This window comes from Silurus meridionalis, chromosome 4, assembly GCF_014805685.1.
Source record: "Silurus meridionalis isolate SWU-2019-XX chromosome 4, ASM1480568v1, whole genome shotgun sequence".
Classification (NCBI taxonomy): Eukaryota; Metazoa; Chordata; class Actinopteri; order Siluriformes; family Siluridae; genus Silurus; species Silurus meridionalis.
The window spans coordinates 3,789,705-3,815,168 of record NC_060887.1 but is presented as its reverse complement, the minus strand read 5'-3'; the positions used below and the strand labels follow the sequence as shown (position 1 = coordinate 3,815,168).

At 36.6% G+C, this 25,464-nt stretch overlaps 3 protein-coding genes, 1 long non-coding RNA gene and 1 pseudogene across 5 annotated transcripts in view; 2 read left to right on the top strand and 3 right to left on the bottom strand.

The window, feature by feature from the left end:
• The window catches only part of LOC124384578 (zinc finger protein 850-like), a 1,373,244-nt gene that overhangs the window by 585,869 nt on the left and 761,911 nt on the right, over positions 1 to 25,464 (top strand). The window lies entirely within an intron of this gene.
• The window catches only part of LOC124384668, a 920,651-nt pseudogene that overhangs the window by 143,078 nt on the left and 752,109 nt on the right, over positions 1 to 25,464 (bottom strand).
• The window catches only part of LOC124384657 (leucine-rich repeat flightless-interacting protein 1-like), a 794,289-nt gene that overhangs the window by 695,077 nt on the left and 73,748 nt on the right, over positions 1 to 25,464 (bottom strand). The window lies entirely within an intron of this gene.
• LOC124384631 (little elongation complex subunit 1-like) lies at positions 1,329 to 3,072 on the top strand. Of its 2 annotated transcripts, none has more exons than XM_046847646.1 (6): positions 1,329 to 1,432; positions 1,588 to 1,775; positions 2,022 to 2,127; positions 2,377 to 2,477; positions 2,572 to 2,670; positions 2,781 to 3,072. In XM_046847646.1, exons 2-6 carry the CDS (start codon positions 1,676 to 1,678, stop codon positions 2,981 to 2,983), a joined length of 609 nt encoding a protein of 202 aa, XP_046703602.1. In that variant the 5' UTR covers positions 1,329 to 1,432; positions 1,588 to 1,675; the 3' UTR covers positions 2,984 to 3,072. The 2 variants fall into 2 exon arrangements, with proteins under 2 accessions (XP_046703602.1, XP_046703601.1); XM_046847645.1 differs by having other exon boundaries at positions 1,585 to 1,775.
• LOC124384757 lies at positions 21,281 to 25,157 on the bottom strand. The gene is made up of 5 exons (XR_006925570.1): positions 25,077 to 25,157; positions 24,440 to 24,545; positions 23,387 to 23,523; positions 23,063 to 23,154; positions 21,281 to 22,147 (listed from the first exon to the last, which is right to left on the bottom strand). It is a non-coding gene; the product is annotated as an uncharacterized LOC124384757 (long non-coding RNA).

Here is a 25,464-nt window from a genome sequence, read left to right as displayed (position 1 = left end):
TAGATATGATTTATCATGTCAAATTTTGTACATTTTATACAATATCTAATAGTTTTCCTAAACCCAGTCTACAGTCAAGTCTTAACTTCCTAATATTTGTTTTAAATATATGATTTAAATACATGTTTATTCACTTGGAAGCTTACAAATTTCCTCCATCTCATGTAGTCCTTAGCAGAGACGTTTCTGTCTGTGATTTTGGAGAAGATCAAGGTGGAGAGAGGGTTTATGGGACATGATCTCCTGCAGTCTCTCTGTAGGGTTTATGTAGGTGTGTGTCAACAGAGAGGAGACTCTCACAAAGCACATGCTCTCGTCTACAGACTCCTTAAAGAAGGTGAGATTATACTGATATTTCATTACTTATCTACTAAAAATGATCTGGACACTGATACAAAGAAGACAATTGTGTCTTGTTGTTGGTGATGTACAGTGGATGTAAAAAGTTTACACACCCTTATAAAATGGCAGGTTTTTTTAAATATAAATATCCAGAGACAAAAGAAATAATTATTAATTGGTAACTTTTTAAATAAAAAACGATCACAGCTTGACTGCATAGGTCTGAAAATCCCCCATAATTAATACTTTGTGGAAGCACAATTTGCCTTTATTATGGCATCAAGTCTTTGTGAATAATCTCTATTAACTTCCCACATCTACACTTTGGAATTTTATCTACTCTACTTTGCAAAAATGTTTCTTTAAATTGCAGGTGATCTCCTGTGTATGGCTCATTGTAGGTCATTCCATAGGTTTTGGATTGGGTTGAGGTCTGGGCTCTGGCTGGACCATTCCAGTACTGTGATGATCCTTTTCTAATTTTGATATTTGCTTCTGGTCATTGTGATGTTAAAATGTGAACTCCTCTTTATTTTCAGCTTCTTCACAGAGGACAGAAGCTTCTGCCCAGCTGAAGAAAAGCAGCTCCAAAGCATAGTGCTGCCCCCCACCATACCACCATGTTGGTATGATGTTACTTGAAGGATGCTCTGTATCAGCTTTGCACCAAACATAGCTTTTAGATTTATGGGAAATACGTTTAACCTTTGTCTCGTTGGACCATAACACATTTTCCTACATGGTTGTAGTTAAATTAATGAATCTTTTGTAATCATTTTGATGTGTTTGCATATTCATATTATCTATATTGTTATTTCTGTCTTATATTTAAAAAAACCTGCAATTTTATAAGGTGTGTCAACTTTTTATATCCAATGTATTCCTTTTTATACCATGTATTTATGTTCTATTGTTTTGTTGCTTTGCAGATTTTCTTAAAGCCCCCAAAGTGATTATGGTCATGGTGACAGCATGGCCAAGTTTTTTGTCCCATGAAAGTTCTTTATGCCGAGCAATTCACATAGTGAGCAACCTGAAAGCAAAGGGAAAGATATTTCACTTGCTCACCAAGTATCTGCACTGGGATGAGGTAAGAAGCTGATCCTCAGTGTTCCTCTCAGTGTTTTGTCTTTTTTTTAACTGGACTTTATCAAGTATTTTACTGCCTCCTTAATCTCCCTTTGATTTACAAGTATCAGTGTAAATTTAGTGGGTATTAAATAATGATGTATTTTCTCCCAGGAGCCTCCGGGAAACATCTACAATGCTATCACCAGCACCCTGAAGTCTTTTCTGGAAGACAGCAGTCTGAGGTTCCTGGAGAACAGCTGGTATGGTTATGATCTCTGCCCTGCTACCTGGAACTACATCTTCAGCCTGGATCTTCTGTGTGCACAACTGGGCTGGACTTGGACCATTACCAATATTATACGGTACTGAATGCAAAACATCTTCAACATATTGTAAAGTTAATATTTAAACAGCCATTTTATATCTAATTTTAATACAATAAGATCTCATAGGGAAAAATGTGGTAATTGTTGATATAGTTATGTTTCTGTGAGAAAATGTTTATTGTGCATTTATAAATTAAGTTTCCAGGATCAGTGTTCAGACAGTCAGAGAGAATTCTGTAACTTTAGCTGTAAGTATTTCACCATGGAAGGGTCTCTATTTAGGAAGTGGTAGCTCAGTGGTGAAGGTCAGGGGTTCAAGCCCCAGGATCACCAAGTTCCATTCATGGCTGACCCAGTGCTCTGCCCCCGGCTTTCTATCATCACTGGGGTATGTGAAGAAAGAATTTCTCTGTGCTGTAAGGTACATGTGACGAGTAAAAAGCACCTTTAACCTGTGACCCAGTTCTTATTCCTGACTTTTCCATTAACGGTCAATAATCTAGTGGTCGTTTAAAATATTAAAAAGTTCCCATTCATGTTGCATAAAATCACAAGTGATCATAAAACCACAATGGCTGCTCCATAACCACCACAAAGACCCTCAACATATCCATTTCTCCTCTTTTTTATTTACTAGGAAGGATCTTTGGCTGATCCTGAACACTTGGCTGAGGCAAGCAAGAACAGAGCAAACACCGTTCCGAGACGTCTGTGTAGCAGCAGTTTTCAGGCTACTTGGTAAGTTTACTGTAAATCCTGTTTCAGAGCATCATCTCACATTATTTCTGGATTTTTCAGCTTTTCACTAGTGGTCTTTGTCCTTCTCAAACAGGGCGACTTGGTCAACTAGGACTTAAGGAGAACCTGCTAATGTCATTTGAAAATCTGGCAAAAAGCATAAATCAGTTTGGAATGCAAAACTTCTCAAAAGGTATTTCTAAAGCATCAAATAAAGATGTTTTATCGATCTTTATCTTTATTCTCTGATGTTTAGTTTTGTGCTTCAGCAGATCCTAATTTTGTATTGGATGTTGTGTGCAGGTATGCCATGGGAAGTGCAGCTCTCAGTCATCTATGCCACTCATGATCTGGCACCCAGCAACCCTGAAGCAGCTCTGAAGACATTGGAATCATGGAGGAAAAACAGCACACAGCCCGTTCCCCCAGCCGTCATCAAATGCATTACGCAAATCAGCTTCCTTTGTCATCAGACCAAGTCACAAAACTCTAAGAAACTACTGTAGTGATTATTATAGTGAGCACTGCATCCCCCAGGTCTGTATCCTCAGTCACCAGCTGTTCACACTGTGAATCATGACTGTGCTGCAATGCACAGCTCAATCATCAAGTTTAGCAGTGACATGACCATCATGAGTCTCATCAACAAGAACGACGAGACGCTTTCAGACAGGAAATGCAGTGGATAATGGACTGGTGCTGACTCAGCAATCTTTGTGTTCAGCTGTGGAGAACCTCATCTGGTCTCACAAAGCCACCAGCATTGTGGATGACCACATACACCCTTTATACATTATTGATTATATCAGTGGCGGACGTGCATTTGGTACCTGGGCCTTCAGTGGGGACTTACCGACTTAATCCACCTCTTAATACCACCACTGTCATGTCGCAATTATAGAAACCATCAATACAATACAAAACGCAATAGAACAGAGCATTACACAGAGAGAGAGAGAGGCATTTCACATATGGAGGTGAAAACCATTTTATTAAAGCAAGAAACCCAGTTCAAATGCCATCCTCTACACTACAACCGCAAAGGTGTCACCTACATCATCTGGAGCAGTTCAGAATCAATATTTGTCTAATAACATGACAAAAACATAAAAATGTAAATAAAATACAACCTACTCAGCAGAGATGCAGACTCATAATGTGCACCTCCTCCTCACCATCTCCAGCTTTTCTTTAAAATGTATTTTTAAGAATATCCGAAATTAAATCAATTTCTTTTCCTCCATAGGCATTAAAAAGTCTAACTCAGATGTATTCATGTGAACACAGAGCTACACACGTGTTTTGTTAGTTGAACTTGGCTGTAACAGTTTCCCTCTGACCAACCAATCAGAGGACAGAAAAATGCTGACGCATTTTTGGTAGGTAGGTAGGTAGGTAGTTAAGTAGGTAAGTAAGTAGGTAGGTAGGTAAGTAGGTAGGTAAGTAGGTAGGTAGGTAGGTTGGTTGGTTGGTTGGTTGGTTGGTAGGTAGATCTTTATTGTCATTGCATAGTACAGGTACACAGCAACGAAATGCAGTTTAGCATCTACCAGAAGTGCAAAATGTAGCAATCGTGAAAATCGTGCAGATAAATACACTGTAAATGTACAGTGAATAAATATAAAGGGGTATAGCTGTGCAGAGACGTGTGGACATTGTTAAGAAGTACATGTAAGTGGTTAGTGGCTATGGCATTGAAAAAGAAATGTGCAGAAGTAGAAGGTTATAAGATCACGGCATTTAAGAAATGTGCAAGCTGAATGAACAAGTCAAATATATATATATATATATATATATATATATATATATATATATATATATATATATATATATAACATATAGATAGACAATGATTTATACCACATAATCTCATTTGTTCATGGAGATGTTTACTGTCTCTTTTTTTATACACTTTTACATGTTTACACAACATGATCAGCATAAAAACAAATAGTTTCACAATGCAGTTTACTAAAGAATTGTTAATGAGTCGTCATACCTGCTAATAGAGACACACAGAGACTCACTACAAATGCGCCCCCTAGTGTTTCAACAAATCTCCTTCAATACCCAAACCACTATAAACACTCTTAAATGCAAAGTAATAAAAGCTTTAAAACCCTTTGTTGGGACACGAGGTGACCTAAAAACCAAAAAACAACTGTGGTTAAAAAAAAAAACTTGATAAAGATCTCCTGGACAAATCTCACATCAGTAGGACAGAATTTTCCCCAAACCTGAGATCTTTATTTTTGGTCTGTTCTACTGATATTGTACTGAGATCATATTTTCAATCGCACTGAGACATTTAAAATGAAACCAAACATGTAAAGTTAAAATTCATACATTCCTAAATTATAATAAATGCAGTATGCAAGTATAGTAGCTTGAATTCCAGGAACTTCTTAATCATCTTTCCATGACCCGGTCATATCCCCAGGAGGGAAAGAGGGGGCTCAAGGATGGGTGAGTTTAATAACTCAATCCATTCAGTTTTGTTTGATTCATTAATTTCTACTCTGTAGATTCAGTTCAAGTCACTCGGTTCAAAAGAGTTCGGTTCAATAAATTCATTTAAAAATAATAAGGTCCAGAAGAGTCGGTTCACTGGTTTTGGTTCAATTGAGTCTGAATCGAAAGATTCACTGGAAAATGACTCGATTCCACAGTTCTAACAAAATCTGTAACATAAAACATTCTGTCTCCTTAAAAATATTTCTTTCAGCAGTTTCACTCAAGAAAAGAAACTTCTGTTCTGTTTGTGCAAAACCAGCAGGTGGTCAGAAAGTTCCTTCTCTGTTCCTGGGTTAGTTTGAGGGGTTCACCTCAGTCAGCTTCGTCTCCGTGGTTTGGCTCGTCATCTTACATCATCGTCTCATTGTAATGAACGGTGTTCCAGCATGAAAAAACCCCTGACCTGCATATATACAGACAATAATCAGTTCCCAAACATCTCAACATTCACTGTTTCTAGTTCAATAACAGAACAAATAGCATTCGTACAGTTCAGAGTCTGATTTGAGATTTGATCAAGTTTACATTTTATTATAACAATATGTTTGATTAAGTTCTTGCATGTAGATGATACTTTTAATAAATTTAATACTAACTTCATGCAGTTTCTCAACATAAAGACTGGATTTTATAAAAACCTTTTGACAAAATAAATTGTTTCAATGTTATTAAATCTGTACTTGTTATTTCTACATTATTAATTACATTAATTTTAATCGGCTTCATTTAAATTCAGTTTCATTTATTTCTATCACAAAAATTCAGCTTAAAAATTAAACATGAACCCCCTGTATGTAAAACAGTAAACAGTTTAAGTTTAAGACGGTTTAATATTATCAAGAAAAATATCTATAATTATTAATATTAATAATAATATTAATAATAATAATAATAATATTAATAATAATAATAATAATAATAATAATAATAACTGCAGTTGGTTGTCAGATTTCAGTTTTACACTGCCCTCTAGTGGCTCTGTCAGGACTTTTTTTTTTCTTTTTTTTACTTAAATATGCACAAATATTATTCATCGTTCTTGTTGTCTAGTTATATAAAGTTGAGGAGTCTCCCCCGTGTGGATGGAGGAGGAACTGCTACAGTTTAGAGCCTGACTTGAGGTCAGATCAAGTTGAGTTTTTCCAGTAAGTTTGATTGAGTTCTAACATGTAAATAGTACATTTAATACATTTAGTACCACCTTCATGCAGGTTCTCAGCATAAAGACTGGATTTTATAAAAACTTTTTGACAAAATAAATTGTTTCAATGTTATTAATTTGTACTCGTTATTTCTACATTATTTATTACATTAATTTTAATCAGCTTCATTTAACTTCTGTTTCATTTATTTATATCACAAAAATTCATCTTAAAAATTAAACATTAACCCCCTGTATGTAAAACAGTAAACAGTTTAAGTTTAAGAAGGTTTAATATTATCAAGAAAAATATCTATAATATAATTGTTAATATTAATGAAAATAATGAAAATAATAATAATAATAATAATAATAATAATAATAATAATAATAATAACTGCAGTTGGTTGTCAGATTTCAGTCTTACACTGCCCTCTAGTGGCTCTGTCAGGACTTTCTTTTTACTTAAATATTTGTAGAAATATTATTAATCGTTCTTCGTTGTCTAGTTATATCAAGTTGAGGAGTCTCCCCCATGTGGATAGAGGAGGAACTGCTACACTTTAGAGCCTGATTTGAGGTCAGATCAAGTTGAGTTCTTACAGTAAGTTTGATTGAGTTCTAACATGTAAATGGTACATTTAATAAATTTAGTACCACCTTCATGCAGGTTCTCAGCATAAATAGTGAATTTTATAAAAACATGTTTGGACAAAATAAATGTTATGAAATCTGTACTCGTCTTTTCTGGATCATTTAGTTTATTAAATTAATAATAATTACCTTTATTTAACTTGAATTTCATTTATTAATATTGCACTTATACACAAAAAAAAATCTGAAAACAAAATGACAAGTCAGACAAACCGGAAAAGGTAGGCATTGTTTGTGAATGTAAATTTACCAATCATTGGACGAGACACCTGTCATTCACCTGTATATCTTGACTGACAGGTGTCTTTTCCAATGATATGTAATCAATTATATAATATAAAATATTTCATATGATCAAAAGTAATATTTCAGATTGAATCCCAGTGGAAAAGCTGCTGCTTTTCAGCTGATACACACTGTGTGGTCAAAATTATTTGGACACCGGTCTTTTCAAGCCAGATGTGGTTCATAAATTCACCTAAAATGCATTTTATGACTTTTATCTGAAAGGAATATTCACATTTACTATTATTTATACATCACCATGTCACTATTAGAGTTTATTAGAAGATTACACACGGCAGTAGTATTTGAGTGATGTAGTGGTGAAGCTCTAGAAGTTTTTTGTGTATAAGTGCAATATAAATAAATGAAATTCAAGTTAAATAAAGCTAAATAATATTAATGTAATAAACTAAATTATCCAGAAAAGATGAGTACAGATTTAATAACATTTATTTTGTCCAACAATGTTTTTATAAAATTCACTATTTATGCTGAGAACCTGCATGAAGGTGGTACTAAATGTATTAAATGTACCATTTACATGTTAGAACTCAATCAAACTTACTGTTAGAACTCAACTTGATCTGACCTCAAATCAGGCTCTAAACTGTAGCAGTTCCTCCTCCACCCACACGGGGGAGACTCCTCAACTTGATATAACTAGACAACAAAACACTAATAATAATGTGTATATATTTAAGAAAAAATTAAGTCCTGACAGAGCCACTAGAGGGCAGTGTAAGACTGAAATCTGACAACCAACTGCAGTTATTATTATTATTATTATTATTATTATTATTATTATTATTATTAATATTATCATTAATATTAATAATTATAGATATTTTTCTTGATAATATTAAACCGTCTTAAACTTAAACTGTTTACTGTTTTAAGTACAGGGGTTCATGTTTAATTTTAACCTGAATTTTGTGATTATAAATAAATTAAACTGAAGTTAAATGAAGCTAATTAAAATTAATGTAATAAATAATGTAGAAATAATGAGTACAGATTTAAAAACATTGAAACAATTTATTTTGTCAAAAACTTTTTATAACATCCAGTCTTTATGGTGAGAAACTGCATGAAGTTATTATTAAATTTATTAAAAGTATCATCTATATGCAAGAACTCAATCAAACATATTGTTATAATAAAATGTAAACTTGATCAAACCTCAAATCAGACTCTGAACTGTACGAATGCTATTTGTTCTGTTATTGAACTAGAAACAGTGAATGTTGAGATGTTTGGAAACAAAAGTTTATTTTTCTTGAGTGAAACTGCTGAAAAAATTATTTTTAAGGAGACAGAATGTTTTATGTTACAGATTTTTTAGAACTGTTGAATCGAGTCGTTTACCAGTGAATCTATTGATTCAGATTCAATTGAACCGACTCTTCTGGAGCTTATTACAGTGGAACCCCGTTGTACGAGCATAATTCGTTCTTGAAAATTGCTCGTAGGTCCATTTGCTCGTACGTTCGAACTGATTTTCCCCATAAGGATGAATGTAAAAGTGATTTAATCCGTGCTGAGATCTCATTCGATCGCTTATTTCTGCACTTAAAAAGTAACTGTAGCCTATTTTAACAAACAAATACACCGCAAATTACCGTAATGTAAACACAATTTAACAGTTACTGTCAGGAGCTCCTGATTCTTCTCCCGTCGTGCCCCCGCACAGAGCTGCTCGCCGCTTACTAATCACACACCTGACTCGTTTAGCACTCATCACCCAACCATATATAAACTCCTCATTCACCCTCACTCGCTGTCTGTTATTATCAATGGTTTGGCTGTACATGTCACGATTCTCCCGAGCTTGTGGTCGAAAACGGGGAACCACGAGTTTGCTCGTATCTCCATTTGCTCGCATAATAGGTTGCTCGTACAACGGGTTTTACTGTTTGTACAGAGTTTAAATTAACAAACAAAACTGAATGGATTGAGTTATTAAAATTAATTTATTGAATTAAATTATTTTGTAATGTGTTGAATGCCAAAGTGTGATTTCTGATGTTTTAACTAACTGAGGTTTCTAAAAGTTTTATTTTAACAGTAGATGTTATAAGGCTGCATTCTAACTAAACTTTTATTTTTAGTTATGATTTAAATGAAGTCCAACATTTTAATAAAAGAAACAAAACACAACAAAATTTAAAATATTACATGTTCATTAAACATTACAATATTTATAGATTTGTACTTTATTATATGTAAGACATGTAAGACGTGCTCACATGCTGAATCTAAACCTGCCCAGAGCTTTACAGATTTTTGCTCTCCAGTGCTGCCATTTCCCCATCCTCAGGAATTATAGAGAAAGTTGTAAGGATGGTCAGATCTTTCCATGAGGTCAGACCCTGAGAACTGCCATGCAACAAAACAATAAACTTTCTAATCTGAGGAGAAGATCTCTTTATTTTGAGGAGAGAAGACATCTGTTCAGCAGCCCTCTCACCCATCCTTGAGCCCCTCTTTCCCTCCTGGGGATATGACCGGGTCATGGAAAGATGATTAAGAAGTTCCTGGAATTCAAGCTACTATACTTGCATACTGCAGTTATTATAATTTAAGAATGTTTGAATTTTAACTTTACATGTTTGGTATCATTTTAAAGATTTCAGTGCGATTGGAAATGTGATCTCAGACCAATATCAGTAGAACAGACCAAAATAAAGATCTCAGGTTTGGGAAAATTCTGTCCTACTGATGTGAGATTTGTCCTGGAGAAGATCTTTATCAGGTGTTAGTTTTTTGGTTTTGTATTTTTTACCACAGGAGGGGTTTTTAGGTCACCTCCAGTCCCAACTAAAGAAATTAAAAATAGCTCTTTCAGTCAAATAAATGTTTTTTTTTGTCATTTTAATCATATGCTGTACAGTTGGTGCAGTACACAGTAAAACATAACAATATTGCTTAAGGACTGAAGTGCTCCATAATACAAGACAAAATGACACAAAGCAACACAGAACTAAAATCTAAGTAAGATGTAAGGTGCCCACCCAATGGCCCAATGACGGAATCCACTGGTGTGGGTGAAGGTATGCTGCGTGTTAGTCTCTCTCGCGGCTGTAAAAGATTACTCAAATGGATTGCACTTTGTTACATAAATCTAATTTTTACCTCTAATCTGACTCCAATTTATAATAAAGATTTAACTTGAATATCTCTAATTTAAGATGATCACCTTATTGGTTGCATTCCGTCTTTTCAATTAATCATTCATTATGGATCTGGAGTCGCTTAGAACCTTGTGCTCGGCTAACGATAACTGCTCAAGGAGGCACATTGGCCAGTCCGAATCTTAGTCAGAGGATATAACGGTAAACTAATATTCTTTAAGTAGACCTCTCAATGCTTGCTCATGCATAAAGAATAATGTATTTAGTCACTTAGTTATAACTTGCTAAATCAGTGATAGTCAGAAATCAGAAGGTCTCAGACGTTGTGCTCTATGCTCCATCCGTTCATGAGCCTTTAGTTTGTACGATCCTGGTCATAGATTTGTGGTAACACCAGGCTACATAATCAACTAGATATAAATGATTTCAGGAAGTTTCAGAGTTAATCAAGAATTTTACATTTATTTGCCAGGCAATAATCAATAAACAAATTTCACATCTAAAACAAATAATAGAAGCATGACATGATCAGCATAATACCAAATATTTTAACAATGCAGTTTACTAAAGAAATGTTAAAGAATCACTGTACCTGGCAATAGAGACACAGAGAAGTTCTGACTACAGAATGCTTGTTTCGCCAAATTTCCTTAAATACCGAAACCATCGTAAACACTTGTAAATTCAAAGTGATAAAAGCTTCTGACTTCAACTCAGAATGTGTAAATCACATTTAATTTAAATTAATTCAAGTAAAAAAACAGGAAACAGGAATAACAGAATTACTAATGTAGAATAGTTCACTGGTGGGTCTATGCAGATTCCTCGGCTGCACACCTACAAAACAGTAAAGAAAGAAAAGACAGAAAAGGCAATTTAGTACATTTTAAAATACTACTATTCACAGCAGCATCTAAAAAAACATGCATCAATATAATTAAGACGTATCCTAGAATCTCATCAGTGAATTGTTCCCACCTCTGCCTCACACAGTAATAACTTATGCCGGGGGACCAGTCATGGAATCCAAAACTTATGAATGTAACAATTAAAATATCAACCTTGCGTCTGAACTTGACTCTTAAACGAATATTTGGTCATTGCCAAAAGCCAGTGATTGAACAATGATTCTGATCAGCTGAAAGATGTAAATCACACCTCGGATCACGGTGGACCAGAAAGTTCAACGCACTGCAACTGAAGAAAACATATGCAAATAAAAAAAACACCAGCAAATCAAGAAAACATCTTCATCAGTTAAACACCACGAGCTGCAAATCCTCACAACGCAACTAAATACAGAAACGTCCTGCAAATCCTCACAACACAACCAATTCATTTACACTGCAAACAGCACAGATCACAAAATAAATGTTTCATGGGGACCCCAACAAGTGACGACCCCGGGACTGCTTGTTCAGTGTCTATTGATCAGTGGTGGTGTTGATGATCTGAAAGGTGAGTTTTTTGTTTATTTTAACATCCTGATCATGATTCCTTGGCTTTGCAATTTAACATAATAACGTTTAACAGTTAATTGTGTATTTCATCAGATTATTTAGGATAATAATATTCAAAAGGCCAAGGAATCATAAACAAACAATGATAAAATAAACAAACAACTCACCTTTCAGGTCATCGACACACATCAACACCACTGACGAATAGACATCGAACAATAAGCAGTTCCAGACGGGTTTGTCACTTGTTGTGGTCCCCTTGAAACATTTATTTTGTGATCTGTGCTATTTGGTTGTGTTGTGAGGATTTGCAGCGTGTTTCTGTGTTTGGTGTGTTGTGAGGATTTGCAGCGTGTTTCTGTGTTTGGTTGTGTCGTGAGGATTTGCAGCGTGTTTCTGTGTTTGGTTGTGTTGTGAGGATTTGCAGCGTGTTTCTGTGTTTGGTTGTGATGTGAGGATTTGCAGCGTGTTTCTGTGTTTGGTTGTGTGTGAGGATTTGCAGCGTGTTTCTGTGTTTGGTTGTGTGTGAGGATTTGCAGCGTGTTTCTGTGTTTGGTTGTGTTGTGAGGATTTGCAGCGTGTTTCTGTGTTTGGTTGTGTTGTGAGGATTTGCAGCGTGTTTCTGTGTTTGGTTGTGTTGTGAGGATTTGCAGCGTGTTTCTGTGTTTGGTTGTGTTGTGAGGATTTGCAGCGTGTTTCTGTGTTTGGTTGTGTTGTGAGGATTTGCAGTGTTTCTGTGTTTGGTTTTGTTGTGAGGATTTGCAGCGTGTTTCTGTGTTTGGTTGTGTTGTGAGGATTTGCAGCGTGTTTCTGTGTTTGGTTGTGTTGTGAGGATTTGCAGCGTGTTTCTGTGTTTGGTTGTGATGTGAGGATTTGCAGCGTGTTTCTGTGTTTGGTTGTGATGTGAGGATTTGCAGCGTGTTTCTGTGTTTGGTTGTGTTGTGAGGATTTGCCACGTGTTTCTGTGTTTGGTTGTGTTGTGAGGATTTGCAGCGTGTTTCTGTGTTTGGTTGTGTTGTGAGGATTTGCGTGTTTCTGTGTTTGGTTGTGTGAGGATTTGCAGCGTGTTTCTGTGTTTGGTTGTGTTGTGAGGATTTACAGCGTGTTTCTGTGTTTGGTTGTGTTGTGAGGATTTGCAGCGTGTTTCTGTGTTTGGTTGTGTTGTGAGGATTTGCAGCGTGTTTCTGTGTTTGGTTGTGTTGTGAGGATTTACAGCGTGTTTCTGTGTTTGGTTGTGTTGTGAGGATTTACAGCGTGTTTCTGTGTTTGGTTGTGTTGTGAGGATTTGCGTGTTTCTGTGTTTGGTTGTGTTGTGAGGATTTACAGCGTGTTTCTGTGTTTGGTTTTGTTGTGAGGATTTACAGCGTGTTTCTGTGTTTGGTTGTGTTGTGAGGATTTACAGCGTGTTTCTGTGTTTGGTTGTGTTGTGAGGATTTACAGCGTGTTTCTGTGTTTGGTTGTGATGTGAGGATTTGCAGTGTGTTTCTGTGTTTGGTTGTGATGTGAGGATTTGCAGCGTGTTTCTGTGTTTGGTTGTGATGTGAGGATTTGCAGTGTGTTTCTGTGTTTGGTTGTGATGTGAGGATTTGCAGCGTGTTTCTGTGTTTGGTTGTGATGTGAGGATTTGCAGTGTTTCTGTGTTTGGTTTTGTTGTGAGGATTTACAGCGTGTTTCTGTGTTTGGTTGTGTTGTGAGGATTTACAGCGTGTTTCTGTGTTTGGTTGTGTTGTGAGGATTTGCGTGTTTCTGTGTTTGGTGTGTTGTGAGGATTTGCAGTGTGTTTCTGTGTTTGGTTGTGATGTGAGGATTTGCAGCGTGTTTCTGTGTTTGGTTTTGTTGTGAGGATTTACAGCGTGTTTCTGTGTTTGGTTGTGTTGTGGGGTTTGCAGCACGTGTTGTCAAACTTATAACGTTGTTTTTTTAAATGCTGGTGTTTTTCTATTTGCATGTGTTTTCTTCTCAGCCACCGTATAGATGCCTTGAGGATAAGTAATTTATAAGATATTTTTCATCTCAGGGTGGAGTATTCCTTTAAGGACATCAAACATCACTGACTTTACTAAAGTGGATTTCAAGAAAAAAAATGCCATCATTGAATGCTCTCTGTGATGAAGAGACATTAGACATGATTGAAATTCAAAATCTTTATTTATTTAATAGTGTTTATTGTGTCTCGCTGTAGTAAAAGTGTTCAGACTCTCTGTTTCTCTTGTCTTCTTCTTTTTTTTCTATTTCTCCTTTGCTTTTGAATGTTTTCTTGTCTCAGCTGAGCAACAATTTCCTCCCATCGCTCTCGGACTCTCATATAATGAACTGTTTTATTCTCTGAAGTCTTCTTTTCTTCCTCACAGAGATTCTGGGTATCCTGGAGCCCCCTGGTGGTCTGAAGCTGTAAGTTGTTCCTCTCCTCTATGTCAAGTTTAGTTTTCTCTCTTTCGTCCTCTTGTTTTTCTTTAAAATCCAACATGGGCTCAAACTGAGCAACACATTCCTCCAGTCGCTTTTTCTCTCTGATCAAATGATCTCTCTCCTGCTCTGCACTATTTTTTACTTTCTCACAGTGATTCTGAGTATCCTGGAGCTCCATGGAGGTCTGTTCTAAAGTGACCTCAAGCTGAGCAACATGTTCCTCCACTTTCTTTTTTTCTCTCGTCCAGCTCTCTCTCTCACATTCTACGGTTTTCTCCAGTTCCTCATGCATTTTCAGGGAAGACTGGAGCTCCATGGTGGTCTGATCCAAAGTGAGCTCAAGCTTAATAACATGTTCCTCCACTTTCTTTTGTTCTCTCGTCCAGCTCTCTCTCACCTTCTACAGTTTTTTCCAGTTCCTTATTGATTTTCAAGGAAGACTGGAGCTCCATGGTGGTCTGCTCCAAAATAAACTCAAGCTGAGCAACACGTTCCTCCAGTTGTTTTTGTTCTCTCGCCCAGCTCTGGCTTCTCTCAGTTATGTCCTGTTCCTGCTGCTTTTGCTCAGAAGCCAAAGTAGCCTCCAGCTTTTGCACCCTCTGTAGCAGAATGGCTTTCTCTTCTTTCTCTTCTGTTATCTTCTCTATCATTAGAGAAGAAAATGCATCCAAGTCTTTTACTACTTTCTCCATGTGTTCCAACTTCTCCTTCATTTCAGCAATCTGCTTAGTTTTCTTTGTTCTTCTGCTTTGAAAAAACTCTCTCAACCTTCTGAAGAGCTCCATGTTTATGCCTCTTTACTCACAAGCAAAACCTCGGAAATGAGAGAAACAGAGATGCGTTCCCAATTATAGAAGTTGCCTTACTGTGACGTCACAGGAGGATGCCCCGCCCTCCGTCTGTGACGTAACCAGGTCGCTCTTAACCTGACAGAGGTAAAGAGCGGATAAAATATCATGTCTTCACAGCTTTTCTGTTGTTCCTAAGAGAAGAGCGATATTACAGTCATAAATAAGATAAAAACGGCTGTAAACTGTGTATAAAGCGAGTGAATCCGAGTTGAGAACCGGAAGTTGATCGAGTGACTCTATGAATGTTGCAGAATCATAAATGACCAGTAGGTGGCAGTGTGATGTGTATTAGAGCTCACTGTCACAGCAGGTCATTAGAAGTAGTGGAGCTCTAATGACGTCATTAATAGCGAGGACAAGACACACAGCAGTTTGGGATTCTTTTATTGACTTTATTGATTAATTGATTTGGAGTATGATTGTGTTTCTGATCAAAGTAAGTTCATGTGTATGGAGTAAAACAACCTGTACATTTCTCACTTCCAGACAGTATTATGAGATGTTCATCTGCTGGAAGTTTATGTTTAATGCTGCATGTTTTATAGGATTTATGAGCTGAATAAATGTTTTACTTTTAAATGTTTTCTTTTAACCAACTGGTGCATTTGTATCTTTATGCTTCAGATGAGTTTTATAAAAACACATTTTACTACTTATTAAAAATAAAACGTCATTCTGAGTGAAACCAATTGTTTATTAAATGCATTATTCACTAAATAAACATCAATGAAAACTGAATGATTTGTTTTATTGAATGTAAAATATTAATTTGAGGATAATTGAACTTAATGAATGGAATAGTTTAGGATTAAATGAAGAATTTACTGAACTAAACAGCACTGAATTCTCCTTTAAATGAACTTAAGTTTATTGAACTAAATACTGTTACTTATATGAAAATAAACCCGGTTTCTTGAACCCTGTTCGGTTTCAGCCCCACTTTTGGGCCTCACAGCTGAAAATTACCTTCCTGACTTTCAATGGTAAAAGTTTCTGACAACAGTGTGCTACATACACAATTTACATCTCTTTTAAAAGAACACACTTTGGGCTTTACATCATCCATAGATGCTGAAGTTCCTTAGAAAAAAATGTGTATGTCATAAAACATTATTTTTTATATATAAATACATGAATTCGGTCCTGAAACAATCCAGAATAGTGACGGGTTAAAAGTCACATGTGTAATGAGTTTATATTTCAGCTTTGAAGAAAATACAATAAAAAGGAGATTCCTATAAACATTATTATGAGACTGTGTGTAGTCCTTTTCTCCCTCCGTCTGTTTGAGGAAAAGCAGCCTGATAACCAAATGTACTGGGAATAATAACATTCACACAATAAGCATAAGACTGGTATATGAACATTAGAAAACAGTAGAAGAAGAAAGTAATGAAAATAAAAGTAGCACAATGCTTCCTTCAGTGCCTCTGTGAATGATGGAGCACATCTGGACCTTCCTTTTCTCCTTCCATTCTACAAACAGCACATCCTCTTCTCTCAGCCAGTGATGAGGCCTCGAGGAGCTTTTTTCAGAAGCTTGTTGGTGATGGTTTGAGGGTTTGTGGACTGAATTTTCCCACATGCTCAGATGTTTTTTTTTTAGGAGATCTCTAAACAGTGCTGGACTTGTGTAGAAGTCGTCAACGAACAGTTTGTAGCCCAACATCTTCTCATCAACAAGTGCTATGACAGATGGTCTACAGACTGGCTGGGTTGTAAAATCCTAATTTCATCTCTCTTCAGGTGTGTTGGGGGATACAACCAGTGAAGACTGGGATTTTCTGTCTCTCACTCTTACTGGTAGAGCTGAAACAGGTGCTGAGTTTGGAGACTGCTTGAACCTCTTTTCTGGTTGATGGCTGGTGTGTGGAACCCACTTCTCCTCAGAAGATTCAACTAAATGACTGTTGGAAGATGAAAAAAAAAAAGCATTGTATATCAAGTACATACTTTTGTGGTAGTATGAAATCAGGAAGGGGGCAAACACTTTTTCACACCACTGTGTATATTTATTTGCATGTTTGTCACACTTTAATGTTTCAGATCGTCAAACTAATTTAAATATTAGTAAAAGATACGCAAGTGAACACGACATGCAGATTTTAAATGGTTTTTATTATTGAGGGAAAACAAAATCCAAATCTACATGGCCCTGTGTGAAAAAGTGTTTGCCCCCCTGTTAAAACTGTGGTTTATCACACCTGAGTTTAATTTCTCTCACCACACACAGACCTGATTACTGCTACACCTGTTCACAATCAAGAAATCTCTTAAATAGGACCTGCCTGACAAAGTGAAGTCGAAGACATCATGCTGAGATCCAAAGTTCAGAAACAAATGAAAAGTAATTGAGATCTATCAGTCTGGAAAAGGTTATAAAGCCATTTCTAAAGCTTTGGGACTCAGTGAACCACAGTGAGAGAAATTATTCACACATGGCAAAAACATGGAACAGTGGAGATCCTTCCCAGGAGTGGCCGGCTGACCAAAATTACCCCAAGACCACAGAGACCACTCATCCAAGAGGTCACAAAAGACCACACAACAACATCCAAAGAACTGCAGCCTCACTTGCCTCAGTTAAAGAGTGAACTTTTGCTTTAACGAAACAGGCTTTAACGAAGACACGTTACACACGGTGTAACGGGTGAAATAATGCGCTTCTATTAGGAGCAGAGCGGTATTTTCGGAATAGCCTGCCGGTATTCTTCCGCTATTACTGCGTGTGTGCGTGTGAGACTGAGGAATATGTCCTTATTAATTTCTGATGCTCATTTCTAAGTGTCTTTGACTAACCCATAACGCTGTTGCCAAGAAAATAAAAAGCAGGAGTTTTGGAAACCTGTCTGTGCTTATATGATTTCTGTTGTAACTGGAGTTAGCGAGCTCTCCCTTCACCCAGACTCAACGCGCTACAACGGCTTGTATCTAAACAGTAGTCGACCAAGAAAGTCATTGTTCACTGTCTTCCTCCTTCCTTTCACAGCTACAGTGGTACCTCGACCTCACGGTGCATTAATGTACGAGTTTTCCAGTTTTGATTTTTGCTTTGATACGCGAGCAAAAAATTGAGGTACGAGCTTCGAGACGCCGCTGCTAGATGGTGAAGTGAAGCCAGAAAGCCAAGATTGTGACGAAAATTAAGATAAGCAAAGAAGAAAAAAGTTTTAAAGTTTAGGGATACTAAGTGTACAGGAGTGATAGTAAAAAAGGGTGAGGGGTATGTAAAACTTTCTATAAGATGCGTCTTATATACGCGAAAAAATACGGTAGTGAGATGTGTGTTAGAGCTCACTGTCACAGCAGGTCATTAGAAGTAGTGGAGCTCTAATGACGTCATTAATAGCGAGGACAAGACACACAGCAGTTTGGGATTCTTTTATTGACTTTATTGATTAATTGATTTGGAGTATGATTGTGTTTCTGATCAAAGTAAGTTCATGTGTATGGAGTAAAACAACCTGTACATTTCTCACTTCCAGACAGTATTATGAGATGTTCATCTGCTGGAAGTTCATGTTTAATGCTGCATGTTTTATAGGATTTATGAGCTGAATAAATGTTTTACTTTTAAATGTTTTCTTTTAACCAACTGGTGCATTTGTATCTTTATGCTTCAGATGAGTTTTATAAAAACACATTTTACTACTTATTAAAAATAAAACGTCATTCTGAGTGAAACCAATTGTTTATTAAATGCATTATTCACTAAATAAACATCAATGAAAACTGAATGATTTGTTTTTATTGAATGTAAAAATATTAATTTGAGGATAATTGAACTTAATGAATGGAATAGTTTAGGATTAAATGAAGATTTACTGAACTAAACAGCACTGAATTCTCCTTTAAATGAACTTAAGTTTATTGAACTAAATACTGTTACTTATATGAAAATAAACCCGGTTTCTTGAACCCTGTTCGGTTTCAGCCCCACTTTTGGGCCTCACAGCTGAAAATTACCTTCCTGACTTTCAATGGTAAAAGTTTCTGACAACAGTGTGCTACATACACAATTTACATCTCTTTTAAAAGAACACACTTTGGGCTTTACATCATCCATAGATGCTGAAGTTCCTTAGAAAAAAATGTGTATGTCATAAAACATTATTTTTATATATAAATACATGAATTCGGTCCTGAAACAATCCAGAATAGTGACGGGTTAAAAGTCACATGTGTAATGAGTTTATATTTCAGCTTTGAAGAAAATACAATAAAAAGGAGATTCCTATAAACATTATTATGAGACTGTGTGTAGTCCTTTTCTCCCTCCGTCTGTTTGAGGAAAAGCAGCCTGATAACCAAATGTACTGGGAATAATAACATTCACACAATAAGCATAAGACTGGTATATGAACATTAGAAAAACAGTAGAAGAAGAAAGTAATGAAAATAAAAGTAGCACAATGCTTCCTTCAGTGCCTCTGTGAATGATGGAGCACATCTGGACCTTCCTTTTATCCTTCCATTCTACAAACAGCACATCCTCTTCTCTCAGCCAGTGATGAGGCCTCGAGGAGCTTTTTTCAGAAGCTTGTTGGTGATGGTTTGAGGGTTTGTGGACTGAATTTTCCCACATGCTCAGATGTTTTTTTTTTAGGAGATCTCTAAACAGTGCTGGACTTGTGTAGAAGTCGTCGAACAGTTTGTAGCCCAACATCTTCTCATCAACAAGTGCCATGACAGATGGTCTACAGACTGACTGGGGTGTAAAATCCTAATTTCATCTCTCTTCAGGTGTGTTGGGGGATACAACCAGTGAAGACTTGGATTTTCTGTCTCTCACTCTTACTGGTAGAGCTGAAACAGGTGCTGAGTTTGGAGACTGCTTGAACCTCTTTTCTGGTTGATGGCTGGTGTGGAACCCACTTCTCCTCAGAAGATTCAACTAAATGACTTGGAAGACAAAGAAAGAAAAAATAGCATTGTATATCAAGTACATACTTTTCTGGTAGTATGAAATCAGGAAGGGGGCAAACACTTTTTCACACCACTGTGTATATTTATTTGCATGTTTGTCACACTTTAATGTTTCAGATCGTCAAACTAATTTAAATATTAGTAAAAGATACACAAGTGAACACGACATGCAGATTTTAAATGAAGGTTTTTATTATTGAGGGGAAACAAAATCCAAATCTACATGGCCCTGTGTGAAAAAGTGTTTGCCCCCCTGTTAAAACTTTATCACACCTGAGTTCAATTTCTCTCACCACACACAGACCTGATTACTGCTACACCTGTTCACAATCAAGAAATCTCTTAAATAGGACCTGCCTGACAAAGTGAAGTCGACCAAAAGATCCTCGAAAGCTAGACATCATGCTGAGATCCAAAGTTCAGAAACAAATGAAAAAGTAATTGAGATCTATCAGTCTGGAAAAGGTTATAAAGCCATTTCTAAAGCTTTGGGACTCCAGTGAACCACAGTGAGAGAAATTATTCACACATGGCAAAAACATGGAACAGTGGAGATCCTTCCCAGGAGTGGCCGGCTGACCAAAATTACCCCAAGACCACAGAGACCACTCATCCAAGAGGTCACAAAAGACCACACAACAACATCCAAAGAACTGCAGCCTCACTTGCCTCAGTTAAAGAGTGAACTTTTGCTTTAACGAAACAGGCTTTAACGAAAGACACGTTACACACGGTGTAACGGGTGAAATAATGCGCTTCTATTAGGAGCAGAGCGGTATTTTCGGAATAGCCTGCCGGTATTCTTCCGCTATTACTGCGTGTGCGTGTGAGACTGAGGAATATGTCCTTATTAATTTCTGATGCTCATTTCTAAGTGTCTTTGACTAACCCATAACGCTGTTGCCAAGAAAATAAAAAGCAGGAGTTTTGGAAACCTGTCTGTGCTTATATGATTTCTGTTGTAACTGGAGTTAGCGAGCCTCCTTCACCCAGACTCAACGCGCTACAACGGCTTGTATCTAAACAGTAGTCGACCAAGAAAGTCATTGTTCACTGTCTTCCTCCTTCCTTTCACAGCTACAGTGGTACCTCGACCTACGAGTGCATTAATGTACGAGTTTTCCGAGTTTTGATTTTTGCTTTGATACGCGAGCAAAAAATTGAGGTACGAGCTCGAGACGCCGCTGCTAGATGGTGAAGTGAAGCCAGAAAGCGAAGATTGTGACGAAAATTAAGATAAGCAAAGAAGAAAAAAGTTTTAAAGTTTAGGGATACTAAGTGTACAGGAGTGATAGTAAAAAAGGGTGAGGGGTATGTAAAACTTTCTATAAGATGCGTCTTATATAGAAAAAAAATACGGTAGTGAGATGGTGACGTGGCAAAAGCCGGCGATTGGTCATGCGGATCGAGATAAACTACGTTAAATGGCAAATTTGCCCCTCCTTGTGCTCGAGATATTAGGGTTCGTCAACATAAAAGAATCGACATAACTGATTAAAAAATGCTAAGACAAAGTGAGAATTTGGCGATTCTGCTTCAAAAACGTCGACTTAATAGTGTTGTCGAGTTAACCGAGGGCGAGATAAGTGGGTTCCACTGTATTAATAAAATTGAAATAAAATCAAAGACAAAAAAGGCAATCTTTTAATGCCTTTAAAATGCTGGAGTAAAACAACACAAATGCTTTTAAACTGTTGGAAAAATACAAAAAATGCTTTTAAAGTGCTGGAGTAAAAAAATGTTCTCAAAGTGCCAGAACAACAATCTTAATGCTGCAGCAATAAACAAGCAGAGTTTCAACACATCGCAAGAGCAATCAAGTATTACAGCTGTTATAAACAAAACTTAACAGTCATAAAACCTTACACTAAAACTCAAAACTGACTTTGGCCTATGTTGTACTGTGATACAGCTACTAAACAAACAGGAACAAATCCGTACTTGCACTTTTGATCAGCCATATGAACTGCAGCTACTTCAACTTGAACAGTTTGTTGTTGAAGGACTGGACTCTTGCAGAGCACTGGGGGTCAAGGCCAAGAAACACTTTCTGAATAGTTTCAAACGTGTATTTTAGTTCTTTAGGAGAGCGAAGGATTTTGATGGCATAAATCAAGTCAAATAGGAGAGCAACAGCTGTAGGGACGTCTTGCACATTATCCAGCACAACTTGCTCCTCTAAAACCACAGACAGGCACCTTACATTTGGGGTTGAATGGATGGTGGCAACATCATCTTCAACGACAGTTAAGACCCCCTTCCTTATCCCTTCTGTGTGAGTGTCTTCTGGGTCTGTGTCCTGCAGTAAAAAGCAGCATAAAGACAGAATTATAACCCATAATTTATTACATTTTGCTGGACCACAAAGAGATTTTTATATTGTTTGAGATAGGTCACCCAAAAATCACACATGCTGCAATTTTCCATTGTGTTTGCTTGGATATACAACATGTTGCCAAACGTATTGGGACACCCCCTTCTAATGAACTTGACCGGTCTGCAGAATGCAAAGGTTAAATCCCAGATGAACATCTCTGGTGGGACTTTTAATGCAGACCCTGAGCCAAAAACATCACCAAACACCAATGACTTGTACTTACACTATATGGACAAAAGTATTGGGACACATCCTTCTTTAGAACAAAAAAAAGGCACTTCCAAAACTGTGGCAACAAAGATGTAAATATAATTCATGTATTTACAAATTGTATTTTCATCTCTGTTGCAACAGATTTGGAAGTGTCTAAATTGACTACCCATATGTACAAGTCATTGGTGTTTGGTTTGAGTGTTTGGCTCAAGGTCTGCATTTAAAGTCACACCAGAGATGTTCAGCTGGGATTAGGACAACTTTATGGAGACCAGTCAAGTTCTTCCACACTGAATGAATCAATCATTTCCTTTTGAACCTTTCCTTATACACAGAGGCATTTTCATGTTAGAATAGAAAAGGGGGTGTCCCAATACTTTTGGCAATATAGTGTAACACTTCATTTGTGCTGTCAGACTCATTACTGATAAATATTCAACTAGGATTATTCAATAAATACATTTTGCCAACACTTTGCCTTCTCCATTCTACTTTCCCTGACGTTTAGCTTATAGAACAGTTATCAGATTAGTTTCAGACACCAGACAAAACTGTTTTCTCTTTACAGGATCTGTACCTCAGGTATGAGAGAATCTGCTGATAACAGACTGATAACACACTTACCAGGCAAGACTTCAGGAAGTTTCACTTTTCGCTCATAAACAAAGGTAGAGCTTTGAGAGCTGTAGCTTTTCTTTAAGCAGCAAATCAGAAGCCTGAAAGACACAGAAAAAGTTAAAACCTTCAGATTTATGGTTCTGAGATATGTGCTATTAAAAGTTGACAACTGACTGTGTGATGCCTCCTCAAACGATTTCTGAGATGGTTTAAAACTGGGATGGCTGACAAACATCTTTGAAATCACATAACTCACATGAAAAAATAAAGTGGTCAGTAACTGCAGCAGTGTGTTTGTGTGATCATGTCAAATGTGTTTTTTTAACACACCTAAAGTTTTAAAAGTGCAGATGCAGTCAGTATACAAGCTGCCGGGATCGCCCTCGATAGTGCCGAAACCTGTAGTGTTTCAAGAAGACCTCTGTGCTTCTGTGGGCAAATCTGCAAAGCTTACACTGCTTTCATACCTATGAAAAGTAAAACAAACACAGTCTGACATGGGTTACATTCCAACTAAATTGAAATTAATTGTTTAAAACAGAACATAAATATTACATACAAAAAAATGAGAATATTTGATGAATCACAAAGCAAAACAATAATGCCAAATTACATTGAACTAGTTAAATGGTGCTAAGAAGAGCTATGCTAAAAAACATTAAGCTCCTGAAATACTAGACGTTTGCTGATAATTCAACATGATGATATATTTTCTGTGTTTTAGACCGGATGTTATGTAAAGCACGTTATGTTGTACATCTAAGATCAGAAATAACCACAGGGTTAACAAGGCTAAGAATCCCCTATAACTATAACTCAATAATCACGTGTTTAGCATTAACGTTAGCCAAAACTGATTTACAGAAAGCAAAATGCAGATGGTGAAATGTAACTGACCAGCTGGCAGAGGATTCTGTCTGGTCTTTAAGCCGTCCTTTAACGCAAATCAAGCACAGATTTATCCAAAAAGAAAGATTCATTCTCAATTTAGCATTTGTAATTAGCATTAGGCGTATGACTGTGTATCATATGGCTTTTGTATGATTCTTTGACTTAAATACCAGAGATTCTATAAACTCCTTCCACAACACACAACCCATTTAAATACAGTTTATTGTAATAACTATAACACACACAATAATCGTATATTTTGAAACATTTCATTAAAATTTTACAAAGTGAACTGAACATGACCTTCAAATGAAGCACGTTAGCTGTCTGAGCTCATTGCAAAATATCACTACATTCCTTAAAATAGTCTTCCCAAAACACAACGTTACATTATACGTTAAGCATTTGTGTAATATATTAAGGGTATTTTTGATAATAAAACTACAAGAACGTTTGCCTGAACCAGAGAACATCCAGCCCCTTCACTCTTACTGGTAGAGTTGAAACAGGTGCTGAGTTTGGAGACTGCTTGAACCTCTTTTCTGGTTGATGGCTGGTGTGTGGAACCCACTTCTCCTCAGAAGTTTTAACTGAATGGCTGTTGGAAGACAAAGAAAGAAAAAAATAGCATTGTATATCAAGTACATACTTTTGTAGTAGTATAAAATCCACAAACACTTTTTCAAACCACTGTGTATATTTATTTGCATGTTTGTCACACTTTAATGTTTCAGATCGTCAAACTAATTTAAATATAAGTAAAAGATAACACAAGTGAACACGACATGCAGATTTTAAATGAAGGTTTTTATTATTGAGGGGAAACAAAATCCAAAAAAACATGGCCATGTGTGAAAAAGTGTTTGCCCCCCTATTAAAACTGTGGTTTATCACACCTGAGTTCAATTTCTCTCACCACACACAGACCTGATTACTGCTACACCTGTTCACAATCAAGAAATCTCTTAAATAGGACCTGCCTGACAAAGTGAAGTCGAGCAAAAGATCCTCAAAAGTTGGACATTATGCTGAGATGCACAAGCACAATGCAGAAACATGCAAAACTGTTTATTTATTTTTAGGATTGAGTAACAATTTGTAATATATAAACCTTATTCATGTTTACAACCTGCATGGTCCCACTGGGAGTTGAAGCCAGAACCTTCAGCATGTAAAGCAGATGTGATGACCACTACCCTATGGATCCACACAATTACCTGCACAGCATAAATAAGCAGAAATAATGATTCAGGTAACATGTTTTTAGATTGCAACAATCCAGTTTTGGGAAACTTGTTCCCAATGTACCCTCAGCTTTCTGTTCTCGGTTAAGTTATTTTCAAATACAGTAGTACATGATTAAATTATTAATATGAGGAAGATTAATCCTCATTTCTGCTGCAGGATGGAGGAGTGTGTTGCACTGTTAGAAGATGGAGGGATCAGTGGAGCAATGATAGAGGATGGAGGGAGGACAGGATTTAAGTGAATCAATGCTTCAGATCAGTGAGATTACA

Coding starts and splice junctions, on each gene's coding strand:
- LOC124384631 (XM_046847646.1), top strand. CDS start 1,676: ATGGTTATGATCTCTGCCCTGCTACCTGGAACTACATCTTCAGCCTGG. Junction 2,128..2,376: donor GGCTTTCTATCATCACTGGG/GTATGTGAAGAA, acceptor TTTATTTACTAG/GAAGGATCTTTGGCTGATCC. Junction 2,671..2,780: donor AATGCAAAACTTCTCAAAAG/GTATTTCTAAAG, acceptor TGTTGTGTGCAG/GTATGCCATGGGAAGTGCAG.